Source organism: Euprymna scolopes, chromosome 3 (assembly GCF_053919585.1).
Source record: "Euprymna scolopes isolate OS-2025 chromosome 3, ASM5391958v1, whole genome shotgun sequence".
In the NCBI taxonomy this organism is placed as follows: domain Eukaryota; kingdom Metazoa; phylum Mollusca; class Cephalopoda; order Sepiida; family Sepiolidae; genus Euprymna; species Euprymna scolopes.
Genome location: NC_136484.1, coordinates 56773178 through 56799026, shown reverse-complemented (window position 1 = coordinate 56799026; position 25849 = coordinate 56773178). Strand labels below are relative to the sequence as shown.

General features: G+C 34.1%; 1 protein-coding gene across 1 annotated transcript in view; it reads right to left on the bottom strand.

Moving 5' to 3' along the window:
• Positions 1-23587: 23587 nt before the first annotated feature.
• The window catches only part of LOC145255588 (uncharacterized), a 39459-nt gene continuing 37197 nt past the window's right edge, over positions 23588-25849 (bottom strand). Inside the window, exon 4 of the mRNA XM_080114069.1 lies at positions 23588-24955. Within this exon, the coding sequence (XP_079970195.1) occupies positions 24359-24955 (597 nt within the window). The 3' untranslated portion in view covers positions 23588-24358. The remainder of the gene's footprint in view (positions 24956-25849) is intronic.

Here is a 25849-nt window from a genome sequence, read left to right as displayed (position 1 = left end):
GTCTATCATGGGGTGGGGACAGGATATGTAAATCAAGTCTATCATGGGGGGACAAGATATGTAAATCAAGTCTATCATGGGGGGGACAAGATATGTAAATCAAGTCTATCATGGGGGGGACAAGATATGTAAATCAAGTCTATCATGGGGGGGACAAGATATGTAAATCAAGTCTATCATGTGAGGGGACAAGATATGTAAATCAAGTCTATCATGGGGGGACAAGATATGTAAATCAAGTCTATCATGGGGGGGGACAAGATATGTAAATCAAGTCTATCATGGGGGGGACAAGATATGTAAATCAAGTCTATCATGTGGGGGGACAAGATATGTAAATCAAGTCTATCATGGGGGGGGGACAAGATATGTAAATCAAGTCTATCATGGGGGGGGACAAGATATGTAAATCCAGTCTATCATGGTGGGGGACAAGATATGTAAATCAAGTCTATCATGGGGGGGACAAGATATTTAAATCAAGTCTATCATGGGGGGGATAAGATATGTAAATCAAGTCTATCATGGGGGGGACAAGATATGTAAATCAAGTCTATCATGGGGGGGACAAGATATGTAAATCAAGTCTATCATGGGGGGACAAGATATGTAAATCAAGTCTATCATGGGGGGGGATAAGATATGTAAATCAAGTCTATCATGGGGGGATAAGATATCTAAATCAAGTCTATCATGGGGGGGACAAGATATGTAAATCAAGTCTATCATGGAGGGGATAAGATATGTAAATCAAGTCTATCATGGAGGGGATAAGATATGTAAATCAAGTCTATCATGGGGGGATAAGATATGTAAATCAAGTCTATCATGGGGGGGATAAGATATGTAAATCAAGTCTATCATGGGGGGGACAAGATATGTAAATCAAGTCTATCATGGGGGGGACAAGATATGTAAATCAAGTCTATCATGGGGGGGACAAGATATGTAAATCAAGTCTATCATGGGTGGGATAAGATATGTAAATCAAGTCTATCTTGGGGGGGACAAGATATGTAAATCAAGTCTATCGTTGGGGGACAAGAAATGTAAATCAAGTCTATCATGGGGGGACAAGATATGTAAATCAAGTCTATCATGGGGGGGGATAAGATATGTAAATCAAGTCTATCATGGGGGGACAAGATATGTAAATCAAGTCTATCATGGGGGGAACAAGATATGTAAATCAAGTCTATCATGGGGGGGGGACAAGATATGTAAATCAAGTCTATCATGGGGGGGACAAGATATGTAAATCCAGTCTATCATGGTGGGGGACAAGATATGTAAATCAAGTCTATCATGGGGGGACAAGATATTTAAATCAAGTCTATCATGGGGGGGATAAGATATGTAAATCAAGTCTATCATGGGGGGGACAAGATATGTAAATCAAGTCTATCATGGGGGGGACAAGATATGTAAATCAAGTCTATCATGGGGGGACAAGATATGTAAATCAAGTCTATCATGGGGGGGGATAAGATATGTAAATCAAGTCTATCATGGGGGGATAAGATATCTAAATCAAGTCTATCATGGGGGGGACAAGATATGTAAATCAAGTCTATCATGGAGGGGATAAGATATGTAAATCAAGTCTATCATGGAGGGGATAAGATATGTAAATCAAGTCTATCATGGGGGGATAAGATATGTAAATCAAGTCTATCATGGGGGGGATAAGATATGTAAATCAAGTCTATCATGGGGGGGACAAGATATGTAAATCAAGTCTATCATGGGGGGGACAAGATATGTAAATCAAGTCTATCATGGGGGGGACAAGATATGTAAATCAAGTCTATCATGGGTGGGATAAGATATGTAAATCAAGTCTATCTTGGGGGGGACAAGATATGTAAATCAAGTCTATCGTTGGGGGACAAGAAATGTAAATCAAGTCTATCATGGGGGGACAAGATATGTAAATCAAGTCTATCATGGGGGGGGATAAGATATGTAAATCAAGTCTATCATGGGGGGACAAGATATGTAAATCAAGTCTATCATGGGGGGAACAAGATATGTAAATCAAGTCTATCATGGGGGGGGATAAGATATGTAAATCAAGTCTATCATGGGGGGATAAGATATGTAAATCAAGTCTATCATGGGGGGGACAAGATATGTAAATCAAGTCTATCATGGGGGGGACAAGATATGTAAATCAAGTCTATCATGGGGAGGACAAGATATGTAAATCAAGTCTATCATGGGGGGGGACAAGATATGTAAATCAAGTCTATCATGGGGGGGACAAGATATGTAAATCAAGTCTATCATGGGGGGGACAAGATATGTAAATCAAGTCTATCATGGGGGGGACAAGATATGTAAATCAAGTCTATCATGGGGGGATAAGATATGTAAATCAAGTCTATCATGGGGGGGATAAGATATGTAAATCAAGTCTATCATGGGGGGGACAAGATATGTAAATCAAGTCTATCATGGGGGGGACAAGATATGTAAATCAAGTCTATCATGGGGGGGACAAGATATGTAAATCAAGTCTATCATGGGGGGATAAGATATGTAAATAAAGTCTATCTTGGGGGGGGACAAGATATGTAAATCAAGTCTATCGTGGGGGGACAAGAAATGTAAATCAAGTCTATCATGGGGGGACAAGATATGTAAATCAAGTCTATCATGGGGGGACAAGATATGTAAATCAAGTCTATCATGGGGGGGACAAGATATGTAAATCAAGTCTATCATGGGGGGGGATAAGATATGTAAATCAAGTCTATCATGGGGGGACAAGATATGTAAATCAAGTCTATCATGGGGGGGACAAGATATGTAAATCAAGTCTATCGTGGGGGGACAAGAAATGTAAATCAAGTCTATCATGGGGGGACAAGATATGTAAATCAAGTCTATCATGGGGGGACAAGATATGTAAATCAAGTCTATCATGGGGGGGACAAGATATGTAAATCAAGTCTATCATGGGGGGGGATAAGATATGTAAATCAAGTCTATCATTGGGGGACAAGATATGTAAATCAAGTCTATCATGGGGGGGACAAGATATGTAAATCAAGTCTATCGTGGGGGGACAAGAAATGTAAATCAAGTCTATCATGGGGGGACAAGATATGTAAATCAAGTCTATCATGGGGGGACAAGATATGTAAATCAAGTCTATCATGGGGGGGACAAGATATGTAAATCAAGTCTATCATGGGGGGGGATAAGATATGTAAATCAAGTCTATCATGGGGGGACAAGATATGTAAATCAAGTCTATCATGGGGGGGACAAGATATGTAAATCAAGTCTATCATGGGGGGGGATAAGATATGTAAATCAAGTCTATCATGGGGGGATAAGATATGTAAATCAAGTCTATCATGGGGGGGACAAGATATGTAAATCAAGTCTATCATGGGGGGGACAAGATATGTAAATCAAGTCTATGATGGGGGGGATAAGATATGTAAATCAAGTCTATCATGGGGGGGACAAGATATGTAAATCAAGTCTATCATGGGGGGATAAACGTGTTACTAGTGTTATTACGTCTACTAAAAGATAAATTAACACTATTGGAACGAATTCCACATAATTCGGCATACTTGATATGCTGAATATGTCATGGAGAGAGAGAAAGAGAGAGAGAGAGAGAGAAAGAGAGAGAGAGAGAAGGTGATTTTATATATAGTACTACTGCTATTACTACAATTACACTTACTACTACCACTGATAATAATAAACACTTGCAGATTAAAAACTACCAAATTTAGCAAGAAACATTTTTTACTTAACTGATATATCTTTGGAGGGTAAAAATTATAATACTATTATTGGTACTACTACCATTGTTGTCCTTTGAGCTGCCACAAGCTGGTTTCGCCTCCATACTTTATCTTAGCATCCGGTCGACAATTCACACGGCTTGCATCTTTTTACCCATGTTGTGTTCGTTGATTATGGAAGGTTGCAAGATGCTGGGATGATAGTTGACTCGAGTTCTCCTTCTATCGTAAACAAAATCTCCGAAAAGAAAAAGGTTTCAATATGGGAATCAATCATGTTTATACATGGAAACGTTGAGAAAGTTTGTATATAATAAAGCCATACTCAAAAAAGTGAAAAGGATATCGCCCATCAGGTTTCAAAGCCGGTTTTGAACTCTGTCAAGGTAGGATAGGGAGCTCCAAGCAGTTCCTGCTGAGATGTGGCAACAGTATGTCATTCTAAGACGTATTTGACTCTTATACAGATAGAGGATTGCATTAGAAGTGAGATATCTACTGAAGCAGTACAATGATCCATTCATTATTCCAGCAACCTTGGCAACAGATTTGATGAGGATGGAAGAACCAATGATGAAGAGAACTATTCAGGCTGTCACTGGAAGGGCACATAGAGTACTAGAATCCTGCAACTGAAATTTCAGAAAAACTCAACGGCTATTATCAAAGAGAAATCAATGGCAAATGACCTTTGTAAGAATAAAAAGTGGTTTGTAATAGTTATCACAAGAAGTGAAGATTACTATCACTCTGCATTGTCAATTAACCTTCATGGAATACCACAAGTTGTTTCCCCTGGGCCATCATTGATAAAAACCTGTGTGAGAACTCACAGCTAGAAAAATTATAGTAAGAATAGCAAAACCACTTGTGCTTTAACTTATTTGGTAGAATTGACTTGCACCAAAATTAGATTGAGAACAATAATTGTGATGATTTAATAAAGCTCTGTGAGAATTACTCCAAAACTACTCTGTGTTTCTACTGAGATAATGGGCTAGTTATTTCTCTAGTCTTTTAAATCTTCACCTCTACCTTTCGTCAGCAAATGGTTTCCTCAACGATAAGCATTTGTGGACTCTTAGAGACTCCTTCAAACAATTCAAGCCCTCGTTTGGCTGAAAACTATCAATAATTCCCCCCCCCCCTCTTTATATGTTCCTAAAGCTAAACGTAGATTCCATGAACAAAGTCTCTTTCTTAGAACTGCACGTCTGTGGAACTCTGTTCCGTTTTCCTGCTTTCCAACTGACTACAATATGGTCATCTTCAAGTCCAATGTAAACAAGTTCTTGATGAGCTGTCCTCTTAAATAATCCAATTTACCAAATTTCCACTACTAACGATTACTATGACATTTTTCCATTGACTACTGTACACTCATTAACTCTTATCCTCGAATGGCCTTCGGGCCTTGATAAGTAGTGACTCCTTAATAAAAAATAAAAATTATGATGGTCAACTTTTTATCATTACTGGGATCTGTCTACTTTAAGAGAATTAGTTCATGCTACCCAGTGACTGAGAGAGTAAACTCTGTTTCTTTTAACTTCCATTTGCATCTGATTCTCGTTTGTTCGGTCCATTCGAAATTTCACTTTTAAAATTCACATTAAAAAATGGGTAGTCCAAATATTAATTAATAGGTTAGTCATTGTAAAATAAAAAAAATAAAAAAGCAACAGCGATTTCTAATATTAAAAAAGAAAATAAACAAGTAGTACCTGGTTTGGTACCTGGGCAAAATATACTGGCTTCCTCCTGAGGAGGAAATTTGCAGGTGATATTAAATTCACATTCAGTCTCGAGTGGCATATATATCCCGACCAAGAGAAGATGATATACAGTGCCTAGTATTCCCAAACGGTCACCCACCTGATACTGGTCAGGCTCCACACTACTTAACTCTAGTAATTTAACACGAAGAGATGTATCAACGCAATAATACTGTATTATTTCAAATCTATATATCTATAAAAGTGAAATTGTCTGAGTGTATGTGTGTCTGTGTATGTACATTTCCCTACCAAACTACTCTGTCAATTTTTAGTCTACAGACTCGAGATTTAACATAAGGGGTATTGAGATTTGGGAAACTCTTTTTAATCGGTTTTCGGCCAGAAATTTGGATGTTAAGGGGTCAAAGTTCAACGATTTGACATTTGAAAACTCTACCAAACTCCTTTACCAATTTTAGGTCTAAACTCTTAAAATTTTAGATGTAGGTTACTTGGACATGGATCAAACTTTTTAATTTGATTTGAGTCCAAAACAAATGTTGAGCGGTCAAAATTAAGAGCAAAGTTTTTAAAATATTGACATCTTCAATTACTAGCTTTTTAATCATATTTTGGCCGAAAATTTTACTGCCAAGGGCTCAAAGTTCAAAAGATTTTACCTTTGTGGTCTCTAGCAAACTATTCAGCCACTTTTAGGTCAAACATTTGAAATTTTACAGAAGTGGCATTCAGACATGCAGCAAGCTTGTTAATCAGTTTTGTGGCGATAATTTGGCTGACAAGAATTCAAAGTTGAAAGGGTTGACCTTTGCAGACTCTACCAAACTCTTCCGCCAATTTTGGGCCTAAACACTTGAAATTTTAGATGTAGGTTACCTGGACATGAGTTAAACTTTTAATATATATATATATATATATATATATATATATATATATATATATATATATATATATATGCACATAAAGTTATGAACTGTACATAGGGCCCGAGCAAAGCCGGGCTGAACTGCTAGTATTGAAAATTAATAATAATTATTAATCATATCGGGGACGTATATATTTTATTAGGATTTTAAAAACTGTTTTAAAAACAGTTTACAATAACCTTGTAAAATTATACTCGAGAAATAAAATCCATCCAAAATTCTTTATTCTTTTTTATTTCTATTCACGTTTATTCTTTAAAACATAAAGTATAAATAGCTAGTATTTATTGAAGGAACAATATTTTAGGATATAATTTTTTTTTAAATTGCGCCTTTCTATTCTTATGTCTCCAAAATTAGGAGACAGTCTTATTGATAAGCAGTAAACGTGTAAGCAACCCATTTTTTAGGAAATTTATCGTTTTGATAAAGACAAGGCTATACTTGTCTCTTGTCAGTCATAAAATAAGGAAATGTTGTTTCAACCCCGCTGTTTGGGTCCTATTAAGATAAATAAATTGAGTATCAGACTATAAATATATATATCTATATATCTATAAAAGTGAACGTGTCTGAGTGTCTGTCTGTGTGTCTGTGTACATTTCCCTACGCAATAACTCTGTCAATTTTAAGTTTACAGACTCGAAATTCGATATACAGGGTACTGAGATGTGGGAAAATCTTTGTAATTTGTTTTCGGCCAGAAATTTGGCTGTTAAGGGGTCAAAGTTCAACGATTTGACTTTTGAAAACTCAACCAAACTCCTCCGCCAATTTTAGGTCTAAATACTTGAAATTTTAGATATAGGTTCCTTGGACATGGATCTAACTTAATAATTTGATTGGAGCCAAAAACAATAAATGTTAAGTGGTCATAACAGAGGTCAAAGTTTTTAAAAAATTGACCTCTACGGTCTCTACCAAATTACTCAAACAATTTCTGGTCGAAACATTTGAAATTTTACATAAAAGGTATTCAGAGATAGGGCAAGCTTTTTAATCGGTTGGGTCGAAAATTTTTAGTTATTAATATATAAATGTATGTATGTATGTATGTTTGCATGTCTGCCTAAAACTTTCGACAGAGGCGACGGGTTTTACCAAGATCAGTATCGTTTTGAAGTTCGACCTTTCAGACGACAAATATCGAAAAATTGGCTAAAAACATTAATATCTTCACCTTTAACTGGCACTTTTCTACAGGGGGATCGCTTTTTTCGCCGATATTTTTGAAAGTCGTTCTCTACTTTCAATTGTCTAGCCTTAATTTAAACATAAGTCACTTCCGGTTTGGCGGTCGTCGTAACAGCAAAGACGTCAGGTTTTTTCCCATTCTTTTCCTCCTTCACGGTATGGGTTCGAGCCTGCCTTCCTACTACCACATTTTTTTTTTTTTGCTCAACATACACATCCAAACAACCGGGCAACGCCGGGCTGAAATGCTAGTATATATATATATATATATATATATATATATATATATATATATATATATATATATATATATGTGTGTGTGTGTGTGTGTGTGTGTGTGTGTGTGTGTGTGTGTGTGTGTGTAGTCTGTTTATTATACAGACATTATTGGTTACATATGTGCATCCATGTTTCAGTGGAATCTCAATTCAAAGAACCCACGTTGTCAGACAAAAAAAAAAAAAGGAGCAATATCGAAACGAGAGTCAAGATTACAATCGTTTTTTATAAAATATATTCGGGTGTGGTTTACGCTCTGAAAGGGGGTGTATAGTTTGTAAATGTGAACAGTAGAGGGTTTTAGAGAGAGGTGTAGTGAAGAAAAAGAATAGGGGGTGAGGTATAATCCCGTGTGGTCGAGCTGTTGCAGCATGGAGGTATTGGTTTTATTTTAGCTTGGTGGTTGTTTATTGACCTAAGTTTCCGCTTTAATCTGAAGTAATATTATACCCTCATCGTTGCTATTTTCCTATCTTAGGACTTTATGTATTTTTTTTTTCTGGTGGCGACTTCCCTATTTATCTAGTTTATTGACAAACTCTATTTATTTGTTTGTTTATTTTATTCCTCGCTTTATTTTACAGCCATTTGTTTCTCGTTTTTATTTATTTATTTATTTGCTTATTTATTTCAAAATAAAATATATGCCAACTTGGTCAAATTAACAGTCAGGGAACAAATATACAGGCTTATTTATATGATTGAAATAATGGTGATATACTGGGAGTTATATTTTCCACTCTAACGTGATGTCTGAAGGAATTACACAAGCAAAGCTTTTCATATCTACAGGGTGGTCAAAAAGTCAGGTAACATGTTAAAGGTAGAAAAAACAATATGATCCATTATAATCTCTATTCGTTTAATATTATTTGTTTAAATATTTGAGTGTAATATATAAACTTTAATTTTAAATCTAGATTTAAAATATATATATATATATATATATATATATATATATATATATATATATATATATATATATATATATATATATACGTGTATTGCAAATATCGTTTTTCTTTAAAATGTTACCTGACTTTTTGACCACCCTGTATATATAAACTTAATTTCGGTGATTGTCGTTCTTTCAGTTGGGTTGTTTATCTTTTCTTCAATACTAGAATATGAATACATTTTATAAGTTTCTTTGCTTCAGTATAGAGATAGGTTTTCCAGGCCATATACATGCGAACAGATACATAATAGCGTATATTTATCTATTATTAGTGGAACATTCCGTTCCCAACACCCTCGAGTTCTTCATTATCGCTTGGGATCAATTATGTGGTTTGTTTCCTTATGTAACGTTGCTTTACGATAATACTTCTTGGAATGTTGATACATACGAAAAGTATTGTTGTAAAGCAACGGCCACATAAAGTAACCCAACCACATAATTGATTTCTGTGCCACTGGAACAACCTTTGCACTTCGACGTTCTTCCCAATGCCCTGTTAATATTGGCAGTTGTTTGGGAAGCATTATGACCGAGTTTGAACTCATGTTAGAAATATATGCTCATTTCTTTTTTTTTTTCCATCTTTATTATAAAAAGTTTATATGTTTCAAAATTGTATTATTAAATAAATTATTGGAAATTTAATAAAGAGTGCATTTTTAAGTATGTGAAATTTTACATAGAACATTGCAACATTAGCAATATAAAAACTGAATCAACAAATCAGCCGGTATTTTCTGAACACACACACACACACACACACACACGACACACACCACGCACACATGACACACACGCACACACACACACGCCACATACACACACACACACACACACACACGCCACATACACACACACACACACACACACACACACACATATATATATATAATTCATGTCAAAAACGACATTAATATAAGGCTGGTGAAAAAATAATGTCGTTTATTGCCGTTTAACACCAAAAGATCATAACTCCTTTCATAATAAACTTTATTAATCGAAATAAGAACCATTAGAATCGACACATTTTTGCTAACGAGAAAAAAGTTTATTTATCCCATTAGCATAGAAATTCGGAGTTCTGGAGGTGATGAAGTCATTGAAGGTCAATTCGGCATCATCTCGGCTTCTAGAGCATTTTTCGCACAGGAAGTTGTTGAGATATTTGAAAAAGTGATATAAGGACGCCGGGGGGATCAGAGGTACAAAAGCGACAGCTTTTAGTCGACATCAGTCGATGTTGATTGGCATAAACAAACATATTTCTTTAATGTAGGGTGCATTTTTTGTATTTACAAAACTTTGCAATAAAACTGAATAAAACTTAATAAACCTTCGAGTTTTAATTGTTTTACACTTTCATAGTGATATTACTCTTTGGTAGGAATTTTTAATTGTTAATATAGGGAAAGGTTTACTTTCAGAAGAGAGAAGAAGGGGAATAACTATTTACTTTTTCATGTTGCGTACAAAACCTGGGGAGGGATGAGGACAGGATTTTACCCTACATTAAAAACCGACGTAAAAATTGCAAATTTTAGGACATGGATCAGACTTAATCATCAATAATCTCTTTTTTATTCAGCTTTTTTTTACTACTGTGTCATCACTTATCAAAACCCAGAGCTATTTGAGAATGAGGGTTAATGAGACAGAAATGTCTATCAAACAAAGATGAAGAACACTATGTGAGTACTGATGGTGATCAATGATATGAACTGATTAATTCTTATGAGACGTTTTTTGACAAAAAATATTGATATTGGATTTGAAGACGATCAAGTTGTAGTCAATAAGGAAACAGATAGGAACTTTTTGCAAAGAATGTCTGTCGACAGAAGTACTGTCTGACTTTTGACAAATGGAATGAAAATTTATATTACAGTAATTTTCTCTATGTAGGATATTCTTTTCAGCTTTCTGGCAAGTTTCATGTGTATTTATAGTTTTTCCTATATCCATGATTTGCGATCTGCTGGTATGGCGAATTTTACGATATTTTACAGCCTTTGTCCTTCTTGTTGATTATTATATCGTCCAGACTTCTTCCTTGGATGAGTTTTTCCACTTGTACTTCCATCTTGCAAATGATTTTATGATTTTCATTTTTCATTACTTGATCTGGTTTATGCTTGCATTTTCAAACTGCTGACGTTTACAATGAGTTGCCTTCCTACACAGTCGTGTCTGTTTTTGCATTCTTTTTGAGCTAGTTTGTGACATTCACTGATGGTGTGATTTAACGTTTCATCTCTTTGTCCATAGAATCTACATTTACAGTTTTTCTGGGTTTTGTCTATTTTGCCCTTTATGTAGTTCATTCTTATCGCATTGTTTTGTTCAGCTGTCAGTAACGAATCAGTTTCTCTGTTCAAGTGTCCTTTGCGTAGTCATGTCCATTTCTTTAATAAGTCTCATAAATCGATCATATAGCTACTTCTTTTCACGTTATTTTTTCTTGCCATTTTGTTTCTAGTTTCACAGTTCTATGTATTATTCATTTTGAAATCAGTTTTTCTATATGTTTATGCTTTTTTAAATATTTTTTTTTATATTTAAGTAACGAAGACTGCGTGATTGATACGATAAAGGAACGCAGTCTTCTTTACTTACTAATCCACTTTGTCTTTCTTTTTTTTTTCACATAGAGCCAGTTGTTGTGTATACTTTATAGTCATTAGTTTTCTTGTTCTTGATCCAATAGCTCTTCTTTTGTTCAACTGATGAAGGATTTAATGGACCTTACAAGGATATTTCTTAGATATTTAAATTTCTCCTTCTTTTTCTTCTTCTTCTTCTTTTTTCTTCTTCTTCTTCTTTTTTCTTCTTATTCTTCATCATCTTCTTCGTCGTCCTCGTTGTCATCGTCATCTTCTTTTTTTTTGTCATCTTCTTTTATTGCATTAGTTCCAAGCTACAACAAGGTCCGCAATGATAGATTTTTGTTTTCACTTGGAACGATCATAGGCTTGGTCTGGATGAGAGCCAGTTTTATAAAGATCATTGTGCAGCATGTCTCCGCCTCTCATCATCAATGTTCTTCTCAGTCGCTTCTCAACAACTTCTAATTTAAAAGAGTTTCGTAACAGTATCATCATCAGATCCAAACTATTTGCACCGTCATTTCCTCCTATTACACTCGATCTTTAGATTTCTTAATATTTTTTTTAAATGAAAATCGCCCCAAAACAAGGCGTGAAACCACTTTATGTAAGGAACTAACAAGAACTAAACATAATTATAACAAGAAGGGGAGATGCCTATGGGCTTTAGTCGTGAAAAGGAGAAAAATAGTCAACTGGAAAAGAGTTCCACAAGCCTGAAATTCTTGGAAATAAGCTAGTGGAATTACTGTATTACAATGAGATATCAAAAAGGTGAATTGATGGGGACGACTAAATTAGTGTGTCGAACGAGCTGGAACAAAGGAAGCAGGAAATAGATCAGGATATTCTGGCGAATACATGCCATAATAATATTTATTGAAAAAAGAAAAACTAGGACTAGCAACATTACGTTCGTGAGAGAGAGGTTGTAGAGAAGAAGAAAGGGCGGAGTCAGTCAAATTTTAGATATAATTTATGCATCTTATCGAGAACTCTCAAATTAGACAGGTGGTCCTGGATATGATCTTAAACTATATCCGATGGTGAGGCCCCAGCTTGCGAGCTCTGGGGAGTGTGGAGCCACCCCTTAATTGCCATTGCTCCCAGGTCCACTCTGACCCGGAGTGGTAGTACCTGTTAGGGTCCCAACTATGGGTTAAATAGAAACTGACTTAATATATATATATATATATATATATATATATATATATATATATATATATATATATATATATATATATATATTCTATTAAAAACTTTTTTCTTCAGAATCACTGGATTCGGCATTAAATGGCCTAAAAAGGGTTGATATGCCGTCAAACAAAAACAACCAAACCAATGAGACAGAGATTCACCAGCCAAAATATGGCATCAATACTCCATATATGCTCTGATAGTTGATTTGTAGAAGTAGAGAATAGTCTCAGGTTTGAGGAAGTGTTTACAGCAATAGAGAGAACCGACCTTACGAAAAGCAGAAAGAGAAATAGATCTACTACATGAACTACAAAAAAGATTTGGGTGCTAGTGCTCTTATTTGATCCGCACTATTTATTAAATAGTATTTTCAGTTTTAATTAAAGTTTTATGATATCTTCCTTTATTAAATTGTAAGGTTAAAAAGTACAGAATAGGTACAAAACACCTTCCTCTCCCCATGTTAAGAATGGCTTTCTAAATAATAACGTTATTATTCAGCACGGATCAATCCAATAGCTGCACTAGTGCCAAGACTGGATGAAAAGGAAAAGCCAAGAAGTTTCAGAGTCGATTTCTCCTCAAGAGCAAAGCTATCAATGAGAATCTCAGATAGAAAAGGCCTACGACTGAAAGACACAAGTCAATTCTTAACAGAACTAAACGAAACAAGTTATTTTGTACAACTCAATCTGTAAGCCATTTTTACGACTTATCAAAAATGATCCCGCTCAACTTCTAGATACTACAGAAGAAAAATAGTATCTGTACTTGAACTTGATACCCAAAATAAGCAAGACAGAGATGAAGATACGACTGAACAATCTCAGAAACTTAATCAATCAAAAGAAACTTAAACTGTCCATCCAGTCTCAATTATAGTGTAAATAACCGCAATGTAATGTGTCCAAACATTCAATGCCTTGTTCTTTCATGCTAAAACTAGACAACACATTGCACAGCTCATATGTGAAAGATTTCTGAAACTGGAGTGAGAAATTATTCCTCACCTGTCGTACTTGTTCGACTTTGTGCCAACAGACTACTAAAAAAAAACTTCTTGAATAGCAAAACGTTGGCAGGTGATGATGAACTAAAAGTTGCTATTAATGACTTATTCGAATTTTACGACCAGGGTATTTACGACATACCCGTCCGTTAGTACATACGTTTTATTGCATTATTGTACCGCGGTATAGAGTGGTTAATAAAAATTGTGTGGGAACGTTATTTCTAATGTGACGTTCCTTAGAATCTCTCTCACGCACACATACACATAAACACACACACGCACCACACACACACGCACCACACACACACACACACACACACACACACACACACACACACACACACACATACACACACACACACACACACACACACATTACATCCTCCATCCATGCTATTTGATTCATCTATATTTTTCTCCTTTTCAAATGCCTTAACATTTTCACGTGTCCTTCCCTGTTTTCATATTCCTTTTCTTGGATAGAACTGCTAACCTCCAATCAAATAACCATTGACATCATCTGAAGCAAGTAATAAAATGTTGCTTCTGAATTTTTGAGATGAGGATTGGTTATTCGTATTATTTGGATTCATCGGACTACTGTTCTCATTTTGAGTGTCATTTTCACGTTTCGGTCGATGTAACCTCCGACCTTCTTCAGGTGTATGTTGTTGAACTCGGGAATGTTTTTGTCAAACTCGAGAATTTGGACAGAATTTCGAGCGGAACCCTTTCTTTACTTCACGGGAGTAGCATGCTCTTGTTCCGCCAGCCATGACTGGATAGAGGTTCTAAGTAATTCGCAATTGTATTTTTCAGTCGCCTATACTGAGGATTGAACCTTCAACCTTCAGGAGAATATCACTTTTTATAATCGATTTTTCCAAGTACTCTAACCACCATGCCACGGGTCCTTGTAGACAACTCGAAATTCCGTCCAAATTCCTGAATTCGACAGAAACATTCCCGAGTTCAACAAGATACACCTGAAGAAGGTCGGAGATTATATCGACCGAAACGTTGTGAAAATCACACTCAAGATGAGAACAGTAGTCCGATAAATCCAAATAATAATAAAATGTTGTAGCGTGTAGATTATTAGCCGTTTGACTTTTACTTTTACGATACTTCTTTCCATGGTTGGTTGATATAGAATAGATGTAAGAAATAGCATGACTAAGCTTAAACATTTTATATATTTATTAGATAGTCTAATTACATCTCGACTTGTATAAAAGATGAATGAGAGTGTAACAGTTCATTCAATTCTCAAATCTCAGAAGAGCATGTCCACTTCGTCCTAAATCAGAGCTGAAAGAAATGAAAATTTTTTGTTCGTTTTATGAGCGGAAATGTGCATGATGGGAATGTTTATATAATCAAAATCATTTTTTGTCTTCACTTATCATTTTTCGTCATATATTTTATTATTTACATTCAAGTTTTTATATTTGCTGACTTATTAATCCTCACAAGTTACATTACAATATAATGTTGATTGGCAGAACAAAATAGAAAATAATAAATGGAATTTTTTAAGTCGGAGCAATAATTGGGAAAGATTGTGCAACAAAATGTTTCATATTTGGGGGATTACATATTGAACTAGCCTTGGCGCCAGGCGTTGCCCGAATGTTTGGTGGTGTGTGTTGAGCAAAAAAAAAAAAAAAATAATAATAAAATAAAAATAAAAAGTGGTAGTAGGCAGGCAGTCTCGAACCCGTGACGCGAAAGCAGAAAAGGACGTAAAAGAAACCCTGGCGTCTTACCCCTACTCCATGACGCGACCGGAAGTTCGGAACGTTGAAATTAGTAAAGTCATTCCAACCGATACGATGACTTGCAAAAATGGCGATGCAAAAAAAAAAAAAAAAAAATGACTATCCTTGCCCAGTTGAGAGTGAAGGAATTAATGTTTTTAACCAATTTTTCGATATTTGTCATCCGAAGGGTCGATCTTCAAAACGACAATGATCTCGTGAAAATCTGTCGCCTCTGTCGAAAGTTTTAGGCATGCATACATACATACATACATACATACATACATACATACATACATAGATACATTTAAACAGACAGGTGAGATTTATATAATGGATCGCATATATATATATATATATATATATATATATATATATATATATATATATATATATATATATATATATATATAATTCCAGGTTCATATTTTCTAGAAGTGAGGCAACCAATGAAGTTTTAATGATATTAATGCAAGAATGCTCAATACCAAAGTAGGGCAAGATATACAGTAGCGTCCAAAAGTTAAGGAACGGTCGATCATTTTTTTTTAATGGCTTCTAACTTTATCTATGAAAAAGAAAAAAAAATTTTTGGTGAATTTTCCAATGTTTAATAATGGTAGTTAAAGAAAAAAAAAACATTTAATTTTTTATTTTAATACATATTAGTTTTTTTTTACATATAAATAAATTTAAGGTTCATTTTACTGATGAATCTAAATTTAATCTTTTCGGATCAGACAAAAGACCACATGTCAGAAGAAAAAATGGAGAAAGACTGTCCCCTAAGTGCGTTAAAAGTACAGTAACATTTGGAGGCGGCAGTATAATGGTATGGGGCATGATATCTTCAAAAGGAACTGGCCCCCTTGTGAGAATTCATGGAAAAGTTAATGCCCGAATGTACAGAGAATTGATTAGAGAACATGTGGTACCTAATCTTTCTAATTCTGATATCTTTATGCAAGACAACGCACCGTGCCATAAAGCAAAAATAGTTTTAGAAGAGCTAAATAGATCCAATATTTGCGTTATGGATTGGCCAGCTCAGAGCCCAGACCTGAATCCAATTGAAAATGTTTGGAAAATTATTGGTGATAAGATCACAGAAAAAACCCCAAAAAATCTTGATGATTTATGGGAATGTATAAAAACATCCTGGAATAATATTTCACCTATAACATGTGAACGATTGGTTCTGTCTTGCAGCAAAAGATGCCATAGTGTGATTGAAAACAAGGGGCTTTTCACTAAATACTGAAAGGATTCTTTATTTTTTCATAATGAATTTCCCTCGTTCCTTAACTTTTGGACGCCTGTAATTTAATTAAATTTATTTATATGTAAAAAAAAAACTAATATGCATTAAAATCAAAAATTAAAAAAATTTTTTTTCTTTAACTACCATTATTAAACATTGGAAAATTCACCAAAATTTTTTTTTTCTTTATCATAGATAAAGTTAGAAGCCATTAAAAAAAATGATCGATCGTTCCTTAACTTTTGGACGCTACTGTACTTGTATTCGTTTTATATAAACACTTATATGTCGCTACGCATTCCTGGGTATGTTTCGGTCAGCTAGTTACAAGCAACTAGATACCTCTTCAGACGAAACTGCTAGTACAAAAGTGATGATCGCTTTTTACTTCCTTTAAAAATCGGCACAAACTGAACTTTCCTGACAACTTGATAATATATGAAAAATCGTTTTCATGAACTGATAACACGTATAGATGAAGGAATTAGCTGACGTATAATAAGATCATTTATTGGTATTTATGCACTTATTGAATCGTGCTGAAATAAGTACGTTATTATTTAGAAAGCCATTCTTAACATGGGGAGAGGAGGGCGTTTTGTAACTATTCTGTACTTCCACCAAACAATTTAATTTAAAAAGATATCATAAAACTTTAATTTAACATGAAAATACTATTTAAAAATAGCGCAGTTCACTAAGTGCACAAGCACACATTTATTTTGATACTCCGTAATTATATGTTACATTAGGTGATAAGTGATACTGGCATAATTTTATTTTGCTTTCGATTAAAATAAGCATTTAGTCGACGTCTAGATTTGATACGTTCGTCTTTTTTATTGTTTAATCTGTGAATATAATAAAATTGGATTTATCGCGTTTTGCATTCACATTCAGTCATTGTTGATCTGCATCTTTTTTTACACAGGAATCACCACTTATCAAGGCCCGGGAGCCACTCGAGGATAAGGGTTAATGGGTATACATTAGTCAGTGTGATTATAGCGTACTAAACGTAAGTAGTAGGAATTTTGTAAATTGGATTACTTGGGGGACGGTTCATCAAGAACTTGTTTACGTTGGACTTGAAGACAATCAGATTGTAGTGAGCTGGAAAGCAGGCAATCGGAAGAGTTCCACAAGCATGCAGTTCTAAGAAAGAAGCTTTGTTCATGGAATCTGCATTTAGGTTTAGGCACAGGTAAAGAGCGTGGGAAATTATTGATAGTGGTTTTGGCTAGACGAGTGTTTTTCATGAAAGTTTGGCGAGGGTGGACTGAGCACTAGCCATGAAAATTTATAAAAGTTTGGCGAGGGTGGACTGAGCACTAGCCATGAAAATTTATGAAAGTTTGACGAGGGTGGACTGAGCACTAGCCATGAAAATTTATGAAAGTTTGACGAGGGTGGACTGAACACTAGCCATGACAATTTATAAAAGTTTGGCGAGGGTGGACTGAGCACTAGCCATTAAAATTTATAAAAGTTTGGCGAGGGTGGACTGAGCACTAGCCATTAAAATTTATGACTCATAAAAACAATTTCATATGTATGCATCAGCACAATTCTGTTGTTGGCATCGTTTTGCTCTGTTTGGTGGGGTTTTTTTTTTTTTTTTTTTTCAATTCTTTCTAGAATCAGGTACTTAGAAGAGGGACCACGTAAAAGTTGCCAACACTCATAGGAAAAGTGGCGCTTTATCGAAACAGGATTCGAATTTGTCATCTTGTCATCGACTTCCCTCATCCGAAGATTTTATTGTTGGCATTGGTTTCCTCAATATTTTTCTAGTCATAATTCTATCTAGAAAGACTTCGGGAGAGAAGATTACTAACATCCTAAAAGAAAGTGATTTCATGGAACGAACTGAATTCGAACTTGGAACATCAACAGTTTGTGTCGCTAACCACTTACCCAAGGAAATATTTAATTCGTTAAAATTTTCAATCACGTTTTCGGTATGCTTCTCTTTCAAATTTTATGCATATTTCTGATAAAATTATTACTCTTTTAAAACTAATCAACTCCAAAACTTTTATTAAATAATAAAAAGAAAAAAATACACCGTGTCAATTGTAATACATCTGTTTTTTATGCTGTTTTGTAAACTTTAAAGTGTTTTGTGATTTCATTTAAAAAAAATGAAAGATTCTGCATGTACATTCAGCTCAGGAATCGCAAGACCTCTGCATCTGCGAATCTTACTGCGTATGTAAAAAACATCGGCGAATAAAGAGTTTTCTGTTTATATCCACCCAATCTTTTTTTATTTTTTATTTTTTTCGGAAGTGACTCTAACGAACGAGAATATTTTCTATAATTAAAAAAAAAAAGAAAAAGAAAAGAGGAGTCAAGTTTATTTGACTAAATCTGTGCACGACTGGAAAAGAACAGTGAGTATCCAGAATCATATAGAAAAATCATTGTTCGCGAAAAACTCACGAAAAGGGATGGGGGTATTGATCGTCAGATAATGGATGCTATACATATGATTGTAACCATACTCCCTACCCCCTTCACATATCTATGTTCCTTTCATCCAGCACACTTAAGATAACACACTTTGGTAATGACTGGTAAATACATGAAAAAATACAAAAAAAATAAACATCTACCCACTCTTTTTTAAAAAGTTGTTTAATCTATTTGACACGCCCATATTTGTGCAAATAAGACGTTCGCTTTTACTATATATATATATATATATATATATATATATATATATATATATATATATATATATATATATATATATGCGTGTGTGTGTATGTACGCGTGTATATATATATATATGTATATACACATACATATACACAAACACGCATATATATATATATATAATATATAATATATATAATATCTATATATAATATATATATAATATATATAGCAAGAATTTGGAATGAAGATGAAGTATATATATATATGCGTGTGTGTATGTACGTTTGTGTGTATAAATACATATATATATATATATGTATATATATATACCTGTATATGTGTGTGTATATATATATACATATATATACACATGCATATATATACACATATATATATATGTGTGTATATATATATATATATATATATATATATATATATATATATATAGCAAGAATTTGGAATGAAGATGAAGTCTACAGATAAGTATACGAGTAAGGAGCGCAGAAGAACTGACCAATGATGCTGTCTGAGTCTTCCATAAGTCTAAGCCAATAATAATCAATTTCAGATGCTTTTTTGCAAATTTTCTTGTACAAAAGAATGAACATCGCCCACGCGCAAACCGTGTTTTTTTTTGGGGGGGTGCTTTTTTGTTTATTTTATTTTATTTTATTTTATTTTATTTTTGTCCTGGTTTGGTTTGCTTGCTTTGCAGCATATCAATCCTTTTAAAGTAATTTAATATTGAAACGATAAAAGGCTTGCATTGTTTGTTTTATGTCGTACTAGTAGTTTCTAAGGTAATTTAATGCAGAGAAATAATAAAAAGCCAGCGTTTTCTGTTTTATAACTTATCAACCCTTTTAAAGCTTATTTAAGAACAAAATATAATTAAGGCTTGGGTATTGTGTTTTATCAAACATTTGAGGGCTATTAATTAACAAGTCATAATTTAAAGTTTGTATTGCCCGTTTTATGTGATATTAAACCGTTTGAGGGTTATTTAATTGTTAGATACAAGGGTTGATATTGTATATTTTATGGCATTAAGAATTATTTAATAGCAAAATATAATTCAAGGCTTGTATACTCCATTTCGTGGCATATCGACCGTTTGCAAGTAATTTAACAGCAATACATAATTAAAAGCTTGTATTTCCTGCTTTATGTCATATGTACTGTTTGGGGACTATTTAATAGAAACGCTTTTTTTTGACAGACTAACCATTTGGGAGGTTGTTTAATGCCTAAAATAATAAAAGACGTGTATTGTCTATTTTATTGTATATCAAACATTTTAAACGTTATTTAACGCAGAGAAATAATAAAATGCTTGTATTGTCTGTTTTATGGCATATCGACCATTTGGATAGACATTTAATGCTTAGACAATAAAAAGCTTGTAGTCTTTGTTCTATGGCGTATTAAGCCTTTTAGTGATTATTCAATGCTGAAAAACCATACAAGATTTGCATTGTTTGCTTTAAGGCACATAAACATTTTAGAGGCTATTTAATTCTAAAAAAAAAAAAAAAAAAAAAAAAAAAAAACAGTGAAAGACATGTCTTTTCTACTTATGGCGTATCTACAATTTTAGGGTTGTATAATGTAGCAATATACATCCTCTGAAAAAAGTAATCTTATTTTTTTTGTGCATACATATTAAAAGTTAATCGCACTGATTAAAACGCCAAATTCATATTCAAAATAGATCTTTAGCTTTCTAATATACTGAACATGTGTATGCAATCAACGTAATCAACTTCACTAATTTACATATTGCTTTACAAAAGGGCATCGCAGTAGTTAGTGGTTCATTATTCGTTCATATTGTTTTCTAATTCAATGAGTATTTTCGTTTTATTCTAACCCATATTTCCATTAAATCAAATTTTCTATATCTTAGAAGAGCCATTCTTAACCTTTTTTCTCCATCATTGACCCCTCTGCTTTATGTATTCCTCCATTTACCTCCTATTCGCATACAAAAAAAATTATAGCCATCATAATGTGACAGAAAAGCAAGAACGTAAAAAAGAATCTTTTTTATTATTTAAGACTTTAAGTTTTGTATAAAAATGGGATTATACATTTGTATTACAAAAAATGAAAAAAAATCAAACCTTTTCTAAACAGAAAATTATGAAGTTAATTTGTGTTGCGTTTTTTTAGAAATGGACATTATTGCGTCAGGAAACAAAATCTTCTTTTCAAGTAGGATCAGTGCTTAGGTTGTGTAGCACTACATGGAATGAATGCATCATGCGAATCTTGCTTAGGGCTATAATATAAGCAAGCCCCCTCCCCACCTTCGTAAAATATTCACAAAAAAAAACTCGTCTAGCTACAACCATTGTCAATAGTTTTCGTTTCTCTCTACCTAAAGCTAAACGAAACTTCTATGAGAAAAGTTTATTCATAGAAGTCCAATGTGAACAAATTATTTATACTCGAGGGGCTTTATACCTTGATAAGTAGTGACACCATAGTGAAAAAAAACAACTATGAACTAGCAAGTGCCATGAGATCTCAACAGTTCTTGTTTATTTTTATACATGAAAAAACAGATGATTCCATTCTCATTTAACGATATTATATTTATTTTATTCATCTTAACTCATTAAGGCCCAAATCTTTTTTTTTTTTTTGGTAATTATGTTTAATTTTGCTTCAAAATATTAGATGAAATTGTTATAAAATGAATTCTACCTATATTTAATATACACTTTGATATCTATTGTTAATTAAAAATATTTCTGAAAAAAAAAGAACTAACTGTTCAATAAATATTGAACATTTTATATGTGACCCTTAAAAAAGGACCATGGGCGTTAATGGGTTAAATATAATGGATCTATTTCCTTAACTACAAGTTGCCTCTGGATAATTTTCAGATGAGGCTTCAGAGATAAAATTTCCCTTATTCCTTCAGACCTTACATAATGATCTAACTTTAACTAAAATTTTGACTGCAACTGAAATCCAACTTCAAATCTTCCCTATATTAAATTGTAACGTTGTCCATGAACCAACACGTTGTATATCTCAGTAGCAAAGCAGACAAAGAATAGAAAAAAAAACAGCAACTCGCTTGTTTTATTGTACAACGGCATTTATTCCCTCATTCTCTTGTTACCACTGTGATATCCCTCACGTGATCGTCTTCTCGAGCGTTACCCGCGCTTCTCAAGTGATCTCGAACGTTCTTCCCGTCTCTAACGTGATCGCTTTTTTTAAATCTTTTTTTTTCTACAGGTGACATCATTTCACGTGCATTTGCATATGCGCGTCCGCACTATGTTAAAAAATGATCAAATTAACCAAGAAACTATCTTGCCCTCATCAAGGGTTAAGCTAACCTTCAAGGTCGTCTTTGTAAATCATATCTGATAACCGATTACACTTATCAAATTATGTCTGCACTTAATTTTAAAAGTATATTCCAGACTAATCTATCTCTGACCAGGTTTTTATTATCCCTCTTCCTTTCAAGACTATAATGCTTACAAAATCAGATAATTTTACGAATCTTAATTACTATAAAGAATGATTATTCTATTCTTAATTTTATATTAAACTAGCAAATATACCCGACGTGCCCGGTATTAAACGTAACGTTAAATTCCTTTAAAAAGAATGAAGTAAAGAAAAACGGAAAGAAATTGAAACATGTGCATGCGACTATTATGTTTTTTCTAAACAGTTCACTTCTTGTAAGTAAAAAAAAAATACTCGAGCTGAAATTGAAACCAAAACTTAAAGACAGTGCGTCAAGTATGACAACCATTAGGTCAACTTGCCACGATCTTTAAAAAATGTTTTCAAACCTACTTATTCTTAACACAAGGAAGCTGTTGTGAATGATTCGCTCATGCGCCGTGTGAAACAGTTGACAGATAAAAATCCGATGACCCCCCCCCAAGTTCCAAGATTTTAATTTTTACCTCTTAACCGCCCCTTTATTCGGATGAAAACCAATTAAAAAGGTTTCTACATGTCTGAATACCCTATATACCAAGTTTCAAGTCTGTAGATAAAAAATTTGAGTATATAGGTTGAGATTTGTCCTCACACACACAAACATACATACATATTCTCACTTTTATGAATATACTAGAAGATTACCCGGCGTTGCCCGGTATTAAACATAACGTTAAATTCCTTTAAAAAAATGAAGTACAAAATATATAAAGAAACTGAGACATGTGCATGCGAGTATTGTTTTTTTTCTAAACAGTTCACTTATTGTAAGTATAAAAAAAAAATATTCGAGCTGAGATGGAAATCCAAACCTAAAGACGGAGAATTAAGTACGATAAACATTGAACTGGCTTGACACGATCTTTAGAAAGTGTTTTTAAACCTCATGAAACAGTTGACAAGCAGATAAAAATCCGATGACTTCCAAATACCAATGTTTATATTTTGACCCCTTAGCAGCTATTTTTCCGGATGAAAACCGATTAAAAAGTTTTCGTCAGGTCTGAATACCCTATATACCAAATTTCAAGTCTGTAGATTAAAAATTTGTTGAGTATGTAGGTTGAGAAGTGTCCTCACACACATACACATAGTCTCACTTTTATAGATATATAGATAGATAACCAACTGAAGTGTTGATGTGCCATAAAACCTGTTCGACGTCTCCAAAATTTTGGTTGTTTATAGACTTTGCTTCTCTTTGCTTTCTTTTTCATTCAACATATTGCTTGCTTAAAATAATCGACACTATTTTTTTTTTTAAATAATTATAGTTTTTATTTTGAAATTATATACAAATATGTTCTTTGCGGAGAGGAAAAGAGGAGGAGAGAAAAGGTGCATCCCCTATGCTTGTGGCTAGAAGAAAGTCTTTGACACTCTTCCCAGCACGCAGGTCGTCTTATATGTCCTCTTTTCCTGTTGCACCCCTACAATTTTTTTTTCTTCTACTACTTCATTTCCCAGAAAAATCATCCAATATTTTACAGTGTAATTATTATAGAATTTTTAGACGCTTTTAAGATTTATAATAGAATCTCCATTTTCCTGATACTGTTGTCTTGTGGTGCACATTTCTGGAAACGATGGTAGAGACGCCAGCACTGAGGCTCCAATCCATGAAGTCAACTGTCGATCATCCCGGGGGACAATATTTACATTTTTCCAAGCAGCATTACGATAACAGAGTTCAGATTTCAGTCTGTGATCAAATCCAGGGAACAAGGACGAACCTCCTGACACTGCAATGACGCTGGTTATCTGCCCTTGAATAGCTTGTGGGCAAAATCGAACAGAATTTTCAATAGCGTCTTGAATACTGTAGGACTGTTTATGGAGAAGTGGCGGCCAGAAAAACGCCTCTGCTCCAACAAAATGTTCATTAGTAAAAGATATTTTGTTACCGTCTGGGAGTTCATAAACAGTTGGTGTGGATGAGTGTTGGTTTTTGGTGCTTAGTTCGGCTGAAAAGTCCTTTGCCACATAACAAAGTTTCTCTTTTAAGTCTTGCATTATGCTCCGTTCGGTGAGGGTCTTAAACTTGAAACCTTGCGCTTCCATTTTCTTTGCAAAGAACCGGTCTATATCGTTCCCTGTAACATTTACCTGAAAAGACATCAACTAACGGTTAATAAAATATTCATTCAAAACCAAAAGTAAAAACACCATAAGGTCACCATAAGGTTACCATAAGGTCGAAAGCCATTCGAGGATTAGGGTTAATGAGATGGACACTTGTAAGATGCAGAATATTATAAGAGTACGGAAAATGATTAATAGAATAAAGCACGTTTGATTACTCACGGCAACAGATTATAACAAATACTTGGTGACTCTGGATTTGAAGATTAACTGTTGTAATTATCAGGGAAGCAGTTCCATGGTAATGTGTTCCACAGATAGAACTCCTCTGCAGTTCTGTTCATGGAAATTCTGCCTAAGACTGAGCACATGGAGGAAGAAAGGAAACTTTTCTGCAATTGTGATAACTAAACGAGTGTTTTGCTCTGAATATGGTACAAAGACAGACTAGAGATTGGGGCTCAGTCGAGTAACTTCCATGGAAATAGCAATAGAGTAGAGAGATACTAGCAATACCTCCTCTGTGAGAAAGGGGCTCTAAAGAATAGAAAAGATACCCCCCCCCCGACACAAAAAAAATCGAATACGAGAGTTACCTTTCTAGATATGACAATGATACCCCTCCATCTTAGGACGTATCTTACTCTTATAAAGGTAGAAGACAGCTTCATGAGTCAGGTATTTTCTGGAGCAGTAGAATGATCCAACATTTTTTTACAGCAACTTTAGCAACAGATTAGCTATACGCGTTCCATTTTAGATTTGGTTAAATTATTATACAACGACACATTACCAATAAATAAATCATTAACAGATTTAAAGCTTTCGAATTCAAAGAACCTTCTTAAAGTTCACTTATTATGCATCTAGCTATGAATCCTTTATTATAGTTATACTAGCAGGGGCGTCCGGTGTTGC